A 20000-nucleotide genomic window follows, 5' to 3' on the forward strand; every position below is an offset into this window, starting at 1 on the left:
CCTCTCTCTCTCTCTCTCTCTCTCTCTCTCTCTCTCTCTCTGTCTCCTTCTCTCTCAATGTTGCTTCCTCTTCTTTCTGATTTCAGATGTCCTTCATTCTTACTGCCGTCCTCGGATCGCGTTGTTTTGGGAAGGAACGAGCTATGACGTTGAGTAAGTCTCTCTCTTTCTCTCTTTCTCTGTTTCTCTCTCTCTCTCTCTCTCTCTCTCTTTATCTATCTATCTATCTATCTATCTCTAATATTTACTCTATTTAACAATGCAAATGTATTCCTTAGCATCTTCCGATAAGGATAAAAATTGATCGATTATAATCTTTTATCTTTTCTTCTTTTTGTTCCTCATTTTTCTTTCGTTCGTTATCTTTCTTTTTTATTATTATCTATTATTATTATTATTATTATTATTATTATTATTATTATTATTATTATTATTATTATTATTATTATTGTTGTTGTTGTTGCTGTTGTTGTTGTTGTTGTTGTTGTTGTTGTTGTTGATGTTGTTATTATTATTATTATTATTATTATTATTATTATTATTATTATTATTATTATTATTATTATTATTATTATTATTATTATTATTATTATTATATTATAGAAATCGTACGAGTGAAAGTTATATAAAATTTTATAAATTCTCGTATAGTAGCAATATCGTTCGTTACGAGATAAATCGTTTCGACTCGTTAATGAGTGATATCGATTGTGTTGTTACTTTTTTTTTAAGGAAAATAAAACAAATAAATGTATATATATATATATTTTTTTTTTTTTTTTTTTTTTTTTTTTTTTTTTTTTTTTTTTTTTTTTTTTTTTTTTTTTTTTTTTTTTTTGCAAGGGTGATCAAGTTTAACACTATAGAGAGTCATTTGAGAATGCACACGTATATTTACATGAATCAAAAATCAGGAATTAAATTTATATTCGATATGAAAGAAATTTCAAGTGTTCTAATTTGAAATTTTTATTTCATAAAAAACGAAAAAGAAAAAAAAAAGAAAAAAGGGAGAAAAAAAATTGAAAAAGAATCAAAGAACATTTTATATAGGATTCTTGTACAAATTATTTCAGATAATTGAAGAGATTTTAAGCATTAGTTTCTTTGAATGTTTCTAATTGAGAAAGAAAAAAGAAGAGAAAGAGTGAAAGAGAAAGAGAGAGAGAGAGAGAGAGAGAGAGAGAGAGAGAGAGAGAGAGAGAGAGAGAAATATATATCTTTTTAAAAAAGCGAAAAAGAAAAGAATTTGAGTGAATAATTTTATTCGACGTTCTTGTATAAATTATTTGAGAAAATAATAGATCATCGTACCAGAGATCCGCAAAAAAGGTGATAAAGAGCCGCTATTTGACCATGTGCGAGATATATATATATATATATATATGTGTATATATAGTTGCAAATGATAACACCTCTCAAGGATATTTATCCATATGCGTAAACGCGTTTGCTTTTTTTTTTTTTATTTTTTTTTGTTTTCTTTTTTCTTAAATTGAAATTATTTTTATAGAAGAAGAAGAAGAAAAAGAAGAAGAAGAAGAAGAAGAAGAAAAAGATGAAGATGGGGCGCGGGGTGAGGGATAGGGGGGGGGGAGGGAAAGGAAAAAGAAATCTGACGGAGAGATAATTTATTCACTGCAAAATCTCTCAAGGTGAAAAACAGAAGTTCTTGTCGTATCTCATTGAGCATTGGTAATATTTTATCAATGGAAAAAAAATTATATCACTTTTTTCTATTTCTTTTTTCTATAATTTTTTTTTTTTTTTTTTTTTTTTTTTTTTTTTTTTTTTTTTCCTTTACTTTCCTTGCCCCTCTTTCTCGCACTTCGTCGTACAAGTCTTCCTTGAAAGCGAATTAACCTTTATCTTCGATTAACTTTTAACTTTTATATATATATATATATATATATATATATATATATATATATTATTTTTATAAAAGTGAATAAGTACGAAGATAGTTGAAATTGAAAATCGATGTACATTAGAACGAAAGATAAACGAATGTCGTGTAAAAATACAATTGAAAGGAGATTCTAAAAAAGGAACGACCAACATCGACGCCAATATCACTATCCCCCACCCCCTTTATCCTCATCCTTATTCCTCTCTCTCTCTCTCTCTCTCTCTCTCTCTCTTTCTCTCTCTCTCTTTCTCTATCTTGCCACACATCTACTCAATAATTTGTCGTACAATGTAATACGTAAGTATATAAGTGTACTTACATAGTGATACGTACGTACGATCATGCTAGTCTCTCGCGGCCATTGTGAATACGCGAAAGTGACATCACACTTGACCTCGGTTACATAAAGATATATCGTTCCTAACATCGATGATCCTTACGCTTTATTGCGCACGCGCCCCCCCCCCACCCCTCTCCTTCCCACCCCACCCCCCCAGGCACGCACTTATATTTTACTCTCTTTCAAACGTAACGACACGTGTGTACGATCTTTTAAATCATAGATCATCGAACGATATATCTTTTTAATCATAACAAATTTTCTATTTAATGTTAATATAAGGAAGGAATCGATCGTAAAAACAAAAAAAATTACCCCAAATAACTCGTGCAGTAATATTTTTCATTAATCTTATTACGTACATACATACATACGTGTGTGTGTGTGTTTGTGTATGTATGTGCGCGCGAATAAAACAAACGTATGTATTTATATAAATACATTAACAAAGAAATCGCGTTACATTGTCAAATATTATGACATAATTATTTTTTTTTTTCTCTCTCGGGAAATATTATAAACATGTATAATATATTTGTCATACGTATAACGCTATATATTCGTAAATAATTTATAACGCACGCGTATGCTGATAGAAATTTCTTGTTTTTGTTGTTCTTTTTTTTCTTTTTCTTTTTTTTCTTTGCTTTTAGGAAAAGAATATATATATATATATATATATATATATATATATATATACATAGGTTCAACAAGATATTAAATATCTTGCGTGAATTTTTACGTAAATAATTATCGACAAACGCAAACAAATCCCCTCTTTCCATTCGTCAATTATTCATTCATATAACTTCGAACATATATATATATATATATATATATATATATATATATATATATATATATAAAATAATTTTCTCATCGTTGCGTCCCTTATTCCTATCCTTCCAACCTTGTCCCTTTTAATCGTCAAAAAATGTTTTCGAAATTAGATTATTTTTCAAAGCTACAAATTTGCCCGTTCTCATCTAGCCGATCGAGAAAATACGAGGAGATGAGAAACCTCTGGTTACTTCCGGTATTGCGCAACCTATAAACGATCTACATACATACATATATGTATATATGTATATATGTATATATGTATATATGTATATATGTATATATGTATACGTACGTAAGTACGTACGTATATACACGATAGAAGTTACGATAGAAGTAGCAAAGGCGTGGATAGTAAGTACCCTCTCCCTCCCTCCCTCTCCTCTCTCTCTTTCTCTCTCTATCTCTATCTCTTCGTAGCGAAGCATATCGAAATGGTTATTTTCGACGGTGAGGTCGTTTAGGACGCGTAAAACGAGCACTCGAGGACATCCTCTAGCTGCGGCACCTCTCACCGATTCGTTCTACAAACAAGCCGTGCCCATATCATCGGAGTATGTAAACCTAACCCCGGTACTGACCTCCGAGCGTTTCCTCTTTAATCGATTCGATGCATATGCGTCGATTATTCTAAAAATATCATCCATTATTTCTTTTTTTTTTTTTTTTTTTTTTTTTTTTTTCCATCATATACATACATATACGTGTATGTACGTATATTGCCAACGGTGATACGTTATAATTTATGAAAAAAATAGAAAAGAGGACAACAACAAAAAAGAAAAGAAAAGAAAACTAACACATTGATGATTTTATGAGAACGAATAGAGGAGGGGAAAAGAAAAAAAGAAAAAGATGAAAGATCCTAACTAAACGAATAAATCGTCTTTCGTTCTCTCTCTCTCTCTCTCTCTCTCTCTCCTTTTTCGATACTCTTTTTCTCGTCTCGAGAAGTTTCAATTGTCAATTCGCGATAGAAAAGAAGAATGGCGGGAATTCTGGGGAATGGAGAGAGAGAGAAAGAGAGAGAGAGAGAGAGAGAGAGAGAGAGAGAGAGAGAGAGAGCAGAGGGGTTTGAACATTGGCCAATCAATTCACGTTGACGGACAGGAAATCGATCCTTAGGTCAGAAAATATGCGAACATTCATTCTAACCCTCCTTTGGATAAGAGACGAGGTTCAAATCATAGGAACGACCTTAACCGCTTCTCCCCTCACTCCCACACCAAACCACCTACATTTCTCTCTCTCTCTCTCTCTCTCTCTCTCTCTCTCTCTCTTTTTTTGTCTTCTTCATCGCAACGGTATCGATAGTCGATAGAAGATCGATCGTTTAGGATTATAGGTGGTAGTGGGTAGTAAGGTAAGGTGCCTCGAGGCTCGACCTGAACTCAACAACGTTCAAACGAAGGCCATGGCCGTCGACTTTAATCCTAACCTGGGAAATTGCCTTCTATTAGCCAAAGAACTATAAAGAAAATCTTTATAATCCGTCGGTTGGGCCAACGTGTTGAATACTTGATATTTACGTATTTACATGTATATGTGTGTATGTATGTGCGTAACTATATAAGTACGTACTTACGATGTACCTATATATATATGTATGTGTGTGTGTGTGATAAACGATGAAAAAGGAAAAAAAAAAAGAAAAGAAAAGGAAAGAAAAGAATGAAAGAAAAAGAGAGAAAAAAAAAGAATAGAAGTTATAAAAGGGCCTAGATGTATTGTACGGCCGGCCCCCGTGGAAGGAAGGTCAGAAATGACGTGTGACACGTTTTAGAAAAATCCATGAGGAAAATCATTTGGTCTTTCTTAGCTTCCTCCGATTTTGTGATAAGCCTTCCACCTCCTCCTCCTCCTCCTCTTCTTCTTCTTCCTCCACCCCCACTACTACCGTCATCTCCTTTACTCTTCCCCTCGCCACGTTTTACTTCAGCTCGTCTCACCTTAACCCACCTCACCTCACTTCACCTCATCCCACCACCTCAGTCCACCCCACCTCACCTCATCTCACCTCTCTATTCTCGTTCGCTCACTCTCGTCGTTCGTCACGTGATACGAGCACGACACCGTGCAAGGCCGATCGGCCTGATGTTCTCTCTCTCTCTCTCTCTATCGTTCCTTTTTTTCTCTCTCTCTCTCTCTCTCTCTCTTTCTCTCTCGTTTTTTTCTTTCGCATAGAAGAACGCAGGTCGTGGAACGCAATCCGCGGAAAGGTCGAGGACGAGATCGACGTTGAACGGAACGTTGAAAACGTAGATGAAAAAAACTCTCGTACGATCGGAAAATTGAGCCTTTGTATATTGATAAAAATCGGACCGTTGATGTTTTTGACCTTGTCCGGCATATTTCATACTTGCGATAGATAAAAAGATTACACATGCACGCACACACATATACACACACACACACACACACTCTCTCTCTCTCTTTTTCTTTCTTTCTTTCTCTTTCTCTCTTTCTCCCTTTCGTAAAATTCATTTCCATTAAGATTGCTTAGTTTAATGAGAATCGATGAATCTAGATCGATGATGGTACCAATACGATTAATAATGATTCTCCTACTCGCAAGGCCTTAAATGTCCCTGAAAGCACCGGTGATCATAGGCATTGCTAGCCTAGCTAATAGCATGCGCGCATCAAGTAGCAACGCCTTGGCCCACAACCGAGGTCGACCTCATTTTGATTACATATGTACGAATCGCGCGACCGCCCCTCGCCGGAAATGCATAGCCACGAACAATGTCCGACTTTGTGTTGATCCGACAATGTTGACTTTGTCTCGTCTGTATCTAGGAGAGGGGCTGAAGTTTTGACAGGGAGAGATGGGAGGGTGGGGTGGGTGGGTGGGTGGATGAATGAGGTGGTTGGGTGTGGGGAAAGTTAAAGGCAAAGAAAAGTATCTAAGCCAAACGACAAGTCATTGGAGGGAAATTGTTTTATGATTGATCCTAAATTAAACGTCAACTTTATCACGTTTTCGTCTGTTCTTTTTCTTTATTGTCATTATTATTATTATTATTATTATTATTATTATTATTGTTTTTTTTCTCCTCTCCTCGTTTATTTCAATTTTCCCATTTCGTCGTGGAATAAAAACAATCGAATTGATTTATGCGAATGAAAGAAATGAATTTTCCTTTTTCGAGGAATAATAATCGATCGATCAGCTTTTGTCCGTGTACAACAAGCCGATCAAGGTCATTCGCGCGATAATCAATGAAAGTTTATGAGGGGGTGTAGGATGTAAGAATAAGAAGCGAAGGAAGAGTAGAAGAAGAAGAAGATAGAAAGATGAATTATTTCGATGGATTATGGATGATGGACTAAGGATGACGAGGGATTTTTTTGTATTAAACTTTAAACTATCTCTTGTACCAAGGTCCATCATGGATGAACAACCGGTCTATCTATTCCTAATATACCTTTATACATATAAAGCGCATATCCCATGTCTTCTAACGGTCTTCCACCTTGACCGAGTTCAACAAGGTCCGTGTCAGATCTCTGTCTTGACTTTGACTCCGTTTTATCATAAAAGTCATTTCAACAATCAATCGGTCGACCGTGAAGCCGTGAGTATCCAACCGTTCTCTCTCTCTCTCTCTCTCTCTCTCTCTCTTTGTCTGTCTGTCTATCTGTCTTTGTCTTTATCTGTCATTCTTTCTCTTTCCGACGGAAACTCATTAAGCTAAAGCCAGTGATATCAAGACTGATTGCAAATCAGTTTGCTAGCGCGCTTTGTTGGATAACGGTTGGATGGCATTTAAACGATTAATGCAAATGCTTGGAAATCAAAGTTGCTGGTTTTAACGTAGACCATGCGATAAAGCTTAACTATCATATATATATATATATATATACATATATATCTACATAAATATATGTATTTTTATATATATATATATACATACGTACTTATATGCACCTACATATATATATGTGTGTATATATATATATATATGTACGGTTATTTACATAAATAAGGTGCGTGGTGTTATTTGCGCTATTCGTGGCGAGGTTAATTACTTCTCTACCAGCGGAATCAATGTTCTCGATACCTCGATAAAGAAAAGGCTCTCTGGTTGAAGAGAAATGGATGTACACAGTTAACCCCTTCTCTAGCTTCACTTCCAACACATATTTTATTTCCACCAGTAGTACATAGAACAGACTGCCGGCAGCCAATGTATAACTCTACCTCTGATCGAACGTATCTAATACATATCGTCCGTGTGTTATACACCTTCGTCGTAGTTAGAGCACGGCTCGGATATTCGTATTACATTGACCTCCTTCTAATGTACTACTCGACGTTTCTGTTTTAACGAGTCGCATAAGATTATCCCTTTTTTTTTCTTCTTCTTTCTTTTTTCTTTTCTTTTTTTTTTCTTTCTTTTTTTTCTTTTTCTTTTCCTTTTTCTTCTTCTTCTTCTTTTCAATATAAACATGCAAACTATCCGATCTTTTTTACGATATAATAACATTCGTGAATTTTATTCGTATCATTGATTTAAACGTTCCGCATTGTCGAATGGAAATGGAATGTCTTTTGGTTGGCTCGCCTATTCGAATAGGTTGCGGGGGAGGGGGGTGGAGGAAGGTCGTGGACAGGGAGAGCGGCGTCAAGGGGGGTGGGTGAAAGAAAGAAAAAAAAAAAACAAAGAAAAGGTAAAAGAAATTTCATTTCGTACTTGGGAATATCCATTCGATCTAAATTTCCTTCTCTTCCTAGACAAGAGCCGGTAGTTGGATCTTATCCAGTTCCTTGACAGCTGCGATCTATCGCGATTTCTCGCTCAGCATTTCTGTATGTTTATCGCATTTAAAGCTTTTACCTTATCGAGATCTTTCTCTTTTTCTTTCACTCACTCACTCACTCTCTCTCTCTCTCTTTCTCTCTCTTTCTTTCTCCGTTTATCTATCTTTTTCTCTCTATCACCTCTCCCTTTCTCTTCTTGTCTTCTTTATATCAATATACGTATATCACGTTTATTTATTCGAACTGTGATCTATGCTTTTCAAAAATAATGATACACTAGGTACACGCGAACAAGACTTTCCCTATTTTGTCTTATACTTTTAACAAATATATCGTCTAATATATTTTTCTAATCACTTGGCCTACATCAAATCGAATTAGTTCGAACTTTCCCAATTGTTTATTATCACGATCGTAACGATCTATATATAAATTTAATTCGAAGTCCTGTTCTTTTTTTTTTTTTTTTTTTTTATATATATATATATATAGAAAGATAAACAGGGCTCGGTATATATTTATAGGTAAAACTATATGAAGGAACAAATCAAAATCAGATCTATGTGAAAGAAAAAAGAAGAAAAAAAGAAAAAGAAGGAAGTAACAAGCAAAGAAGAAAAAAAAAAAGAAAGGAAAGAAATTGATTAGAAACAAACTGGTATAAAAAATGAAGTTAAAACTGATTTACAAATAGAAACGATGAAAATAATGATGAGTCGTTCTTCGACTATGGAGTTACGTGGTTCACGTTTATGTAGTATCCGTGTATTATGGTTGGACGATTTAGGATCGAGAGTTTGTTTTGTATTTCGAATAACACGAATTGCGTTTAGTCGTACACGAACAGACGGAAGGAAGGACGTATGGACGTTGGGCCAGTAGCGTTGCTCCGTTTTATCGAGCGAACAGCACCAGCAAAAGCACCAGTACCAGTACGAGCATCAGAGCAACAACCAGTACCAGTACCGGCAAATGCACCCGTAACACCGGTACACCAGTAAACCAGCACCATCAGCAATACCAGTAGCACACCGGCAGCAATAGCACTGGCAATAGCAGCAACATACCAGCAAAACAGCAACGGCGGCAGCTTGTCCCGTGACCTGACCTCGTCTGAACCCTCCTCCATATACCACTTTACCTCGCTCAGTTTCGCCCTAACGCAATCACCTCCACGCAAACTCCACCTTCTGCCGGTTCAATTTCCACTACTAATATCTACTGGCAACATCTTTCGTGTATATATATATATATATATATATATATATATATATATAACTGAACAAACGGATAGATAGATTAATTAATTGATTTATTTATCTTTTTATCAACAATCTTTTGTCAAAACAATGTGAGAGATATCGTTGAAAGCAGCATGAAAAAAAGATTCTTCAAATAACACGCTAAGAAAATAACAAAATTATATATGTATATACAATATATTGTTCTCTATTATTTTATTACTCTATTTTTTCATGAGTTATGAGAGATTATTCCAAAGTTTTTTTCTTTTTTTTTTTTTTTTTTTTTTTTGAAAGAGATAAAATTTCCACTTGAAAAATGATCAGTAAAATCGTAAAATTTCAATAACGAAACGACGTTGAATACTCGGTTCGAAGTATCCTACCAATTTCTTTCTTTTTTTTTTTCTTTTTTTTTTTCTTGTTTTTTTCTCTTTTTTTTACTTTCGAAATATATATTTTCGAAAATATTTATGTATTTTTACAGGATGACTCATGTCATAACTGACGACGAATGATTATCAAATTTATCTTTAGTCAGTCCATAAATATCTTATTATGTTTAATTACATGCATACACGTACATACAAATTATATATGTATATATATATATATATATATATATATATATATATATATAAACAACACATACAATAATTAATCATTATTTAGATTGTATTGGCCAATAAAATAACGTCAGAATTTTCATTATTTCGCATCTGTATTTATATATTCGTCCAGTTACGTATATATGATTAATCATTATTAAATTGAATTGGCCAATGTCAGTAGCTAATGTCAGCAGAATGTCAATAATTTTGTATTCAATAAATAAATATTATTATTATTATTATTATTATTATTATTATTATCATTATTATTATTATTTATTTATATAGACATTATTTATTGACATAGTCCGATGGTTATATATATATATACATCGATATTTTATGATATTTGTCCATTCTATTTCACATAGTCTATTTCTAACTGTAAAAGAGAATGAAAGACAGAGAGAAAGAGAGAGAGAGAGAGAGACAGAGATAGAGATAGAGATAGAGAGAGAAAAGGTATATGTTGGTAATGACAAGAAGTAAAATTTATAGTACACTCATAGTTATATATTATAGCTCGAACAAATTAGTAACAACCACCTCGGAGGACTCGTAAATGGGAACGTTAAGCACTTGCTGTTGTAAACTCCTGTCATCCGCAGACACGAACCGCATTCGGTGGTGGCGGCCATATAAGCTGGCACATTAGAAAGTACCTTCGCTATTAGTCTATGTTCGAGTTAGTCCAACCATTCATTCTTGTTCGTCTATATATGAAATATCTAAAACTATATCTTACATCGACTATCACGATGTATAACGAATGATCTTTTTATATTCTCGATTTGTTTTTTTTTTTTCTTTTTTCTTTCTTTTTTTTTCTTTTTTTTTTTTTTTTATCGATATATCCAATCAATTAGATATTTTTATTATGATATCTGATATGGAAATATCTAGTAGAGTTACTTTTCCTTTTTTTTTCCTCTCTCTCTCTCTCTCTCTCTCTCTCTCTCTCTCTCTCTCTCTCTCTCTCTCTCTCTCTCTCTCTCTCTCTGTCTTTCTTCCTTCTTCTTTTTCTCTTTGCGATGGATTTATTTATCTCTTCTTTTTTTTTTTTTTTACGAGCTTTCTATTGATTTTTTTTTTTCTTTTTTTTTTTTTTCTATTGTTTACATTGAACTTTCGTTTTTATTACGTACATTCTATATATTACTTTTGTGCGTATTTTTTCTTGGCAAACTATAATCTTATCTTCGAAAATGTCCATTCTCCCTTTCCTTTTTTTTTTCTTTTTCTTTTTTTTTTTTTTTTTTTTTTTTTTTTTTTTTTTCTTTTGTCTCGTCTTACGTCCAACTACATTTCGTCATTTTACGCGGAGACACATATTACGCGTACGCGCTCGCGCGCGCGCGCGTGTGTGTGTGTGTGTGTACGTAAAGGTATTAGGTACATCCGTAGAGATTCGAAAGTGTGCAAATAGAACGAGTGAAGGGGTTGGACAGCGTAAATAGGTGCTGAATTCCAATTCGATCGAGAACTTTTTTCGTTCTCAATCCAATGAATGCATAGATTTATCGATTGGTATATTAAAGAAGAGAAGAAAAGAAAGAAAAGAAAAAGAAACAAGAAAAAAAAAAGATAAAAAAAAAAAAAAAAGAAGAAGAAGAAGACACAAACATAAATAAAACACCTCGTCATCGGTATATAATATTTTAATTCAATTTTAATGCAAATTGTCTGTTCGCGATAGAGATGATTCTTACATCTGATTCGAAAGTTGAGACGTAAAATAATTATTCTTTTTGTTATTTTTGTTTTTTTTTCTTCTCTCTCTCTCTCTCTCTCTCTCTCTCTCTTTTTTTTTCTTTTTTTTTTCCTTTCTTTTTTTTTTTTTACATTTTTGCTTAGACACCGCACGTTTATTAACGCACAGATTTATGCGAGATCAGTAAAAAAGAGTAAAAAAATTGTTTCGAAAAATTGTTTGTTCAGGTTTCGAGAAATTGAGGGAAAGAGAAAAAATAAATGAAAGAAAACAAAAAAAAAATAAATAAATAAACAAATGAATGAATAAAAAAAAAAAAAAAAAAAGGGAAAACCTTAATCAATTTGAAAAAATGATCCGAATATAATATTTATATGACCCGTTCCGTGACCCATGCACGAACGTTCACGCATACACACGCACACAGATAGAAAGAGACGGACACATACACACACACACACACACACACACACACAGATAGACACGTACACATACACACTGATGTAACCGTGTGTGAATTAATTTGGTTCGAGCAACAGGCTAACGCCAAGCGAACGAACGAAGCGAACGAGTGAGCACTCACCACGAGAAAGTTACGTGACCTGTATAAAGTACCTTTTCTCTCAGTGAAACGTTCCGAAAAATCGTCCATTTCGATCCTTTTTCATTTTACAGTACTTTATATACGATAGTAAAAGATAAAAAGAGAGACAGAGAGAGAGAGAGAGAGAGAGAGAGGAGGAAGAAGAAAAAGAGGAAGATATAGAAAGGAAGAAATAAGAGAAAAATATATCTGTATACTTTTATGAGGACATGAAAATGAGGAAGAGATAGAGTAAGAGATAGAGATGGAGAAAGTAAAAGAGAGATAGATAGATAGAGATAGATAAAGAGAGAGGGAAAGAGGCAAGGACAGTTTAATGAAGAGAATTAGGTCGTACTTTGTAGAGTTAAAACTCGAGCATCGTTAGGTTCACCTTCTCCATCTCCATCTCCATCTCTCTCTCTCTCTCTCTCTCTCTCTCTCTCTTTTTCTCTCTTTCCATCACTCTCTTTGGGTTACGAAAATCAAGTTGTACTGCTACTGGTACTTGTACCAGGTGTACTTGTACTTGGTACTTGTAGTTGTACTCGTACTGTTGCTAGTTATACTTACTAAGGTGGTACTGATATTTGTGCTGGTACTACTGGTACTCTGGTGTTGCTCGCACAAAGCAGGAGCTATACTGCGCCTGACGGGAAAGAAAAAGGATAGAGAGGAGGTTCTCTTTCGAGAGAGCCGAGGTTGAATTTTTATTTAAACTCGACACTAAGTATTCACGTTCTGGCCTTCGTCTTACTTCGTTCACCATCGTCCGACAATGAAGTTTCGTAATTGGCCGACTAATAAACGTTCGTACTTCATTCGAAATATACTACTTCAACTTTGAAGAAAGAAAAAGATATACATACATACATACATACATGCATGCATATATATATATATATATATATATAGAGGGAGAAAGAGAGAGAAGAAAATTTATCTCATTTGTGTGAAATCAAGAAACTTTAGAATGAATCGTTTTAGAAAATAAGTAAAAAGTCGGTCGTGGAACTCGGCGAGGAACGAAATCGAAGCCTTTACTACTACGTACTACTACTATTACTACTACTACTACTACTACTACTACTACTACTATCATGACTACTACTACTACAACCATTCGTTTACTCGTGAAATTAGCACGTACCTTTCTAGAAGGACGAATCGAGTAGGTTGGTAGGTAGGTACATGTATTTGAGACGAGGAGAAATTTCGATTACAAAACCATCACGATATATCCCCATAGCCGTTGTCGTTGTCGTCGTCGTCGTTGTTGTCGTCGTCGTCGTCGTCGTTGTCGCGTGTCACATACACACATACAGAGACAACGATAATTCTCTTCAAGCGAGAGTACGAGAACTGATTTTATGCCGTTAGACTCTCGCGGATGAATTCCTCTCCTCTTAAGGTTCGTACGTGCGCTTACTCACGAATACCTAAGCGACTTTTGCGACACGCTAAGCTCGTGTTTCTTTTTCTTCTTCTTTTTCTTCTTCTTCTTCTTCTTCTTCTTTTTTCTTCTTTCTTTTTCTTTTTCATTTTTGCTTTCTTTTCTTTTGCTTCGCTTTGCTTTGCTTTTCTTTTCTTTTTGTACGCGGAGGTCATATTTACCTTTCCCCATTGTCGTCCTTATTTTCTTTCCTTTTAACTTAAAACTCTTTCTACGATTTTCTATTCCTCCTTCGCTTTGATCTCGTCGTTGTTCACATTGTCGTTCTTGTTATTGTCGACGATCAGAGGAAGAAGGGTTGAAGCGTTTTATATAAGGCGTATTAAAAATTTTCGATATGATTGGAATAATATGGTAAAAAGAAAAAAAAAAAAAAAAAGAAGAAAAAGAAGAAGACATGAAAAAAAGAAAAGTGAAGATTGAGAAGTATCTATGTTTGATCGAAAATATTTTTTTTTATTAATACGTATATATATATATATATATATATATATATATATATATATATATATATAAGTAAATTTCAATTTTAATATCATAGAGAAAGGATCAACGTTCCAATTCTAAAGGGATTTTTCATTAATAAATTAAACGAAATAAATAAAGTGATTAAATAAAAAATAAATAAAATAAGTAAAGTAAATAAATCGAATGGAAAGATGACCGTCATATTTAAAACGTTATATTAATGTCGTGTTATTATATATTATTTGACATCGCGCTGGCACGGAGGCGGGGGGGGGTGGTGGGAGGGTATGGTGGGGTTTATGATGAGGTCGTCGTTGTAAACGTTCGAGGACGTCTTGGACATCGAGGAAAAACTTTTATATCCTCGACATATTTGCCATTAAAATAGGATTATGCTTATTCGAATGTATACAAGACACGAGAAATGATAGGACACCTTGTATATATTTCTGACGAATTATTAAATAAAACATAAGAAGAAGTAAATTCGCGAAACGAGACGAAATATAATGGAAAAGAGAAGTTAACGATGGAAAGAAAGAAAGAAAGAAAAAAAAAAACAGAAAAGGAAGAAAAAAAAAGAAGGAAAAAAAAAAGAGAAATCGCAAAATAGACCTTTTATATACATTTTTACATTCGCTTGTGTGTGCTTTTTTCGGCCGGAGGATGTTCAGCGACGGTTTTTTTAAAAGGGGTCAAGGGAACCCTCAGCCCCGGGGGCCCCAACAGAAAAATGGCAGCAATAGCAGCAACAATGGCAACAGCAGTAGCAAAAGAAGAAGAAAAAGAAGAAGAAGAAGAAGTTATATGAACTCACTTTCTCTCTCTCTCTCTCTCTCTCTCTCTCTCTCTCTCTCTCTTTCTCTCTCTCTCTCTCCCTAATTCGTTACGAAGAATTTCAAAATACTTGCGGAAACGTAAATATAAGTATACCGTGTGTTTCTCTAACTTTCTTTTTTTCTTCCTTTCTTTCTTTCTTTTTTTTTCTTTTTTCTTTTTTCTTTTTTCTTTTTTCTTTTTTTTTTTTTTGTCATACGAGTCATACGTAATAATATTCCCTTAAATCATATACGAACGTTAATATGTTAAAAGAGAGGGTGCCTTGTGTTCTCCTTTCTTTTTCATTTATCTCCATTCTCATCGGTTTACGATTGGTCTGTAAAAAGCAACATTAAATACAATAGAAATTCAGCGAAAATTTTTTTCTTTCTTCGAAGGAAGGAAGGAAGGAAGGAAAGGAAAGGAAAGGAAAGGAAAGGAAAGGAAAGGAAAGGAAAGGAAAGGAAAGGAAGGAGAGGAGGAAAAGTACGAACGTACGAACGTACGAATGTACGAACGTGTACGATCGAACGGAACGAGCAAGGAACACGCACGTTATTCTCCCACACAATGTCACAAGCATCGTGCGTGATTCCGTTGGTAGGACGGATAAATGGACGGATGGACGTCACGGTCCCATTGACGCCGAGACCCCCAAGTACCTTAAACACCCATAAAAACATTTTCGTGACCCCTTTCTCTCTCTCTCTCTCTCTCTTTCTCTCTCTCTCTCTCTCTCTCTTTCTCTCTCTCTCTCTTTTAATGTCAGACGAGGACGATACGGTAGCCCCATTCTCTCGAGTTCCGGTGACACGTAACCCTCCCTCCCCCCCTCCCCTCCCCTCCCCTCCCCACCCCTCCTCCCCTCTTCCTCTCCCTCTCCCTCGCCCTCGCCCCTCCCCTCATCCCTCCATCCTCCCCGATCGATGACTATCGAAGGACCTTTCACGCTCGCACCTTAACAACCAATAAGCTTTGTTCCGTTCTTAGAAAGGATCTTGCAAATATCACATTCCTAATTATTCGAATCTTCGATGTCCGAAGAACTTGAGAAAGAATGAAAGCAACGATTCTTCGAACGTGCACATGCACATTCGATTGGATCGATCGATCGATCAATCAATCAAAATGACGATCATCGACCAATCAACGATTATTATAATTACTATTATTTCGAAAATAATTATTCTTATAAATCTCATCGATATTATTATTTTTTTCTTTTTTTTTTTTTTTTTTTAATCATTTTTTCTTTCTTTTCTTCTAAATACAAAATGATAGTAGTAGTAGTAGTAGTAGTAAGTTATTTACTTGCTTACTTACTTACTTACTTACTTACTTACTTACTTACTTATCTAAAACTCGTTGGAAAAAAAAATAAAATGCCCCCGTTCCGCGCGATTGAATTGAATGTCTGATTCGTTTGTAAAAAGAGAGAGAGAGAGAGAGAGAGAGAGAGAAAAAGAGAAAAAAAGAAAATGAAAAAGAAGCAGAAATGGTCGATAAAAATAGTGACATTGATTACGGCCCAGTTCTCAATGGTGCGATTGTGGACGCGCGATATATAGTATTGGATTCGTGGCAAAGAAAAAAGTAAATACTCTCGAAGAGACAGATGTTCGCGCACGTGTTATTGCTGTTTGTTATTTTTCTATTTTCTTGGTGTAGAAAGAGATGTAATTAAAAGAAAAAAAACGAAAAAAAAAAAAAAAAAAGAAAAAAGACAGAAAGAAAGAAAAAGAACAAGCATCATACACTCCTGGCGATAATCAAACGAATACAGAGAGATGTAGAAAAAGTAATTATTAAATTAAATAATTGCATCTAATGTATATAAATGGTAATGAATGATGAAAGAAAAGATTAGAGACAAATCGTTAATATTAAATAATATTTCCTTTTTTTATAAACCATCGAACTCGAATATTTCTCCCCATTTCTCTTTCTCTTTTCTGTCATCCTCCTCCCACCGCCACCCCCAGCCACCCTCATTCTCTCCTATAATGTTTTGCGAAAGTATAATTATATCTTGTACAAATTGATATAATTGAATTAAACAAATAATTGAAAAAAATAATCGAGTTAGAAAAAGTATGACATAATTGGCAAATGATTATTGATTGTTATTGTTCAACTCGTATATACACGAGTTTTGTAGAAACTATTGTATTGTCAATTCCAGCGTGTCGCATGCGAGTTATTAAAAGATTTAATAATTCGCATATAGAGAACATTTTGTGATATCGAAGAAGATAAAGGAAGAAGAAGAAGAAGAAGAAGAAGAGAAGAGAAGAGAAGAGAAAAGAAGAGAAGTAGAGTAGTTTCCTATAGATATTAGAGCCACGCCAGTAACAGTATAGAGTAGAGTAGAGTAGAGCAGAGTAGAGCAGAGCAAAGCAGAGCAAAGCAGAGCAGAGCAGAGCAGAGTAGAGCAGAGTAGAGCAGACTAGAGCAGAGCAGAGCAGAGCAGAGCAGAACGGAGCAGAACAGAGCAGAACAGCGAAGGCAGCAGTAGCAACAGCACGGCGTCGACGCAGAACGAAAAACCTTGGTTTCGCCCGTCGTCGCCGTCGCGAGCTGTATGTATCCCGAGCGGGCGCACGAGGTCGTAGCGAATATACCCGAGTAATGAACGAACCTAGACGAAGTTAACCGAGTCATAGCGTAATCGGCCGAAGCACTAAGCTAAGTGGTGGGGTATCAAGAAGGCTCAGTGTCTCGGTTCAGTCGAGCCAGCGTCGTGGTTGGAATCGGTTTTGGGTGAGTGACGGGTACCGTCTCTCTCTCGGCGGGGAGGGGAGAGTAGAAACTCTCTCGCAGGTCGTTCCAAGGCAGCCGCTCTTTAATCGCGCGTACACGAGGTAGTCCAGTCGATGGTGGCCAGCTGCCGGAGTGAGGTTCAGTATCGCAGCTGCGCGTCTTTTCTCTCCTCCCCTCGCTCGCTTCTTTTCCTTTTTCTCTCTTTCTCCCTCCCTTCCTTTTCTTCTTCTTCTCCTCTCTCTCTCTCCCTCTTTCTTTCTTTCTCTCTTTCTCTCGAATACATATCTCATTGGTTATCCCTTTCCTCTCTTCCTACTTATCTTTGAGTCCTTTACCATTTTAGCGTACACTATCAATCCTCTTATATTGACCTATCATTCTCGTGTTACGCACGGCTCCATCTGAGATCTCTTTACCATCCTCATTCTCGTCCTCGTCCTCGTCTTCATCCTCGTCGTCGTAGTAGTCGTCGACGTCGTCGACGTCGTCGTCGTCGTTGTCGTCGTCGTCGTCGTCGTCGTCGTCGTCGTCGTCGTCGTCGTCATTGTCTTCGTCGTCGTCGTCGTCGTCGTCGTCGTCCTCGTTTCCCGTCGCATCGCACGCAGTGGATTTCGCGACACGCGTCGCGAAATATTGTTCTTCTATCTAATTAGCAGAGCATTACTCCCGAAAATATTACCACTGAAATAGAAGAGCAAAGGAGAGTGAGAGAGAGAGAGAGAGAGAGAGAGAGAGAAAGAGAGAAACAACAGGCGAACAGACAGACAGAGGGTAGTATAATACAGTGAAAATGCGGTGGTTGGTGATGGTGGTGGTAACGACAAGTGCAACACCGAAATAAAGAGAGTAAGAGAGATAGAAAAGGAAAGAAATAAAGAAAGAAAGACGAAAGATAGTCTGGAAGCAGTCAGATAGAAAGAAAGAAAGCAAGAAAGGTGGGGCGTTGACGGAAGGAAAAAAAGAGGTAAGGAAAAGGAAGAGGAAAAAGATAAAAGTATACACTCTCGACGAACCGTATCCCCAAGGCGAGATTTATCATCGACAGGAGTAGTAGTGTTAGTTAGAGAAAAGGAGAAGGAGAAATCTACTGGTCGTCCTCGTCCCTTAAAAGGAAAAAGAAGGAGAAGTAAGTGTAGGAGAAGGAGAAGGAAGAGGAAGAGGAGGAGAGGAGGTGGCGGAGAAGGTGAAGGAGGAGCAGCAGAAGCAGCAGAGCCGTTTTTTAGCCTTTCGTTAGCCACAGCGGAAGTTATGACGGAGACGCGTGCTAGAGAAGGAAGTATTATCCGCGCGCATGTGTCCAGTGGGTTATAATAGTGAATACGAGGAAGTGGCCCTTGGAAATCTGGATAATTTGTTTTCTACATCTACGGGGCCTGAATTATCTCGTGTCAGGATGGCGCTCGCGCGGTACGTAGCCCTGTCTCTGTTCTTCATAGCCAGTGTTCTTCTTCTTCTTCTTCTTCTTCTTCTTCTCTTCCGTCTCCTCTTCTCCTCCTGTGCCTTCGTTGGCCTTCGTTCATTCCGCGAGGGCAGGGCCTCTTGAAACCCCCCACCCACCCCTCGTCCACCCCTACCTTTAACCTCCCCAGCCCCTCACCCAGCCCTTCCGTCCCCGAGCAACTCCTCCCCCTTCGACTACTCCCCTATCCCTCACCTACCTACCTACCTACCTACCTACCTACCTACCTACCTACCTACCTACCTACCTAACCATCTACCCACCTACCCTCTTCTCGATCGCGCTCGAAACTTCACGCGTCACGCCTCTTATGTACTACAATCGAAAGAAACCAAACTTTTTTTTCTTCTTCCTTTCTTTTCTTTGTTTTATGTTTTTTTTTCTCTCTATTTTTTTTATTTTCTTTTTTCTCTTTTCTTTTCCCCCCTCCTCACCCACACAGACACACTGTGTGTACTTACTTGCTTGCTTACTTACTTAGTTACTTAATTACTTACTTACTTACTTATTTAGTCACTTACTTACCCCGTCGTTGTTGTATGTTTTGTTTTTCCTCGCTTCACTTCACTTCGCTTCGCTTCACTTTACTTTTCCTTTCCCTTTCCCTTTCCCTTTCCTTTATCGTGTCCACCTTTGATACATGTATGTATGTACGTATGTATATATGTATGTATGTATACGAGAGAAGAAGTTCCTTCAACGAATATTGGATTTATCGTTCGAGTGGGTTGGAGGGAGGGGAGTTGGGATAGGTGATAACACCTAGTCGAGAACTCGTCGTCGCACTATTGTTACTATTTTCAAATCGTCTCGAGGATATTTTAATACGTGTGATGAGAACTATCGTTCTCTCTTTACTCGATCGTAATTGCAAATTTTTTCCTACCTCGTAAAAATATAATAAGTAAGAATATAGTTTTAATGATAATGGAACGTACAATGACATAGTAATGGTTCCGTCGAGAGATTAGCAGCGGTGGTTCGATAGACGGTCAACGACCGGTCCTGCTGCAAATATACCGTCCTCTTCTATGTGTCATG

The 20000-nt window shown here is 36.2% G+C and overlaps 2 protein-coding genes across 5 annotated transcripts in view; both read left to right on the forward strand.

Annotated features, from left to right (window-relative positions):
• LOC124952585 (origin recognition complex subunit 2) overlaps positions 1 to 8527 on the forward strand; it is a 52281-nt gene extending 43754 nt beyond the window's left edge. Inside the window, exons 13-14 of one of the 2 annotated variants that reach the window (XM_047502674.1) lie at positions 87 to 153; positions 8379 to 8527. The gene's annotated coding sequence lies outside the window, so the exon portion shown is untranslated. Of the gene's footprint in view, positions 1 to 86; positions 154 to 8378 lie in introns of those variants that run through there. The other variant, XM_047502673.1, reaches the window with a different exon arrangement.
• LOC124952586 (speckle-type POZ protein) overlaps positions 1 to 20000 on the forward strand; it is an 85914-nt gene that overhangs the window by 40195 nt on the left and 25719 nt on the right. The window contains exon 4 of one of the 3 annotated variants that reach the window (XM_047502675.1): positions 87 to 153. In XM_047502675.1, the coding sequence (XP_047358631.1) occupies positions 87 to 153 (67 nt within the window). Of the gene's footprint in view, positions 1 to 86; positions 154 to 17205; positions 18908 to 20000 lie in introns of those variants that run through there. The other 2 variants (XM_047502676.1, XM_047502677.1) reach the window with 2 other exon arrangements.

Source organism: Vespa velutina, chromosome 10 (genome assembly GCF_912470025.1).
Source record: "Vespa velutina chromosome 10, iVesVel2.1, whole genome shotgun sequence".
NCBI classification, from domain to species: Eukaryota; Metazoa; Arthropoda; class Insecta; order Hymenoptera; family Vespidae; genus Vespa; species Vespa velutina.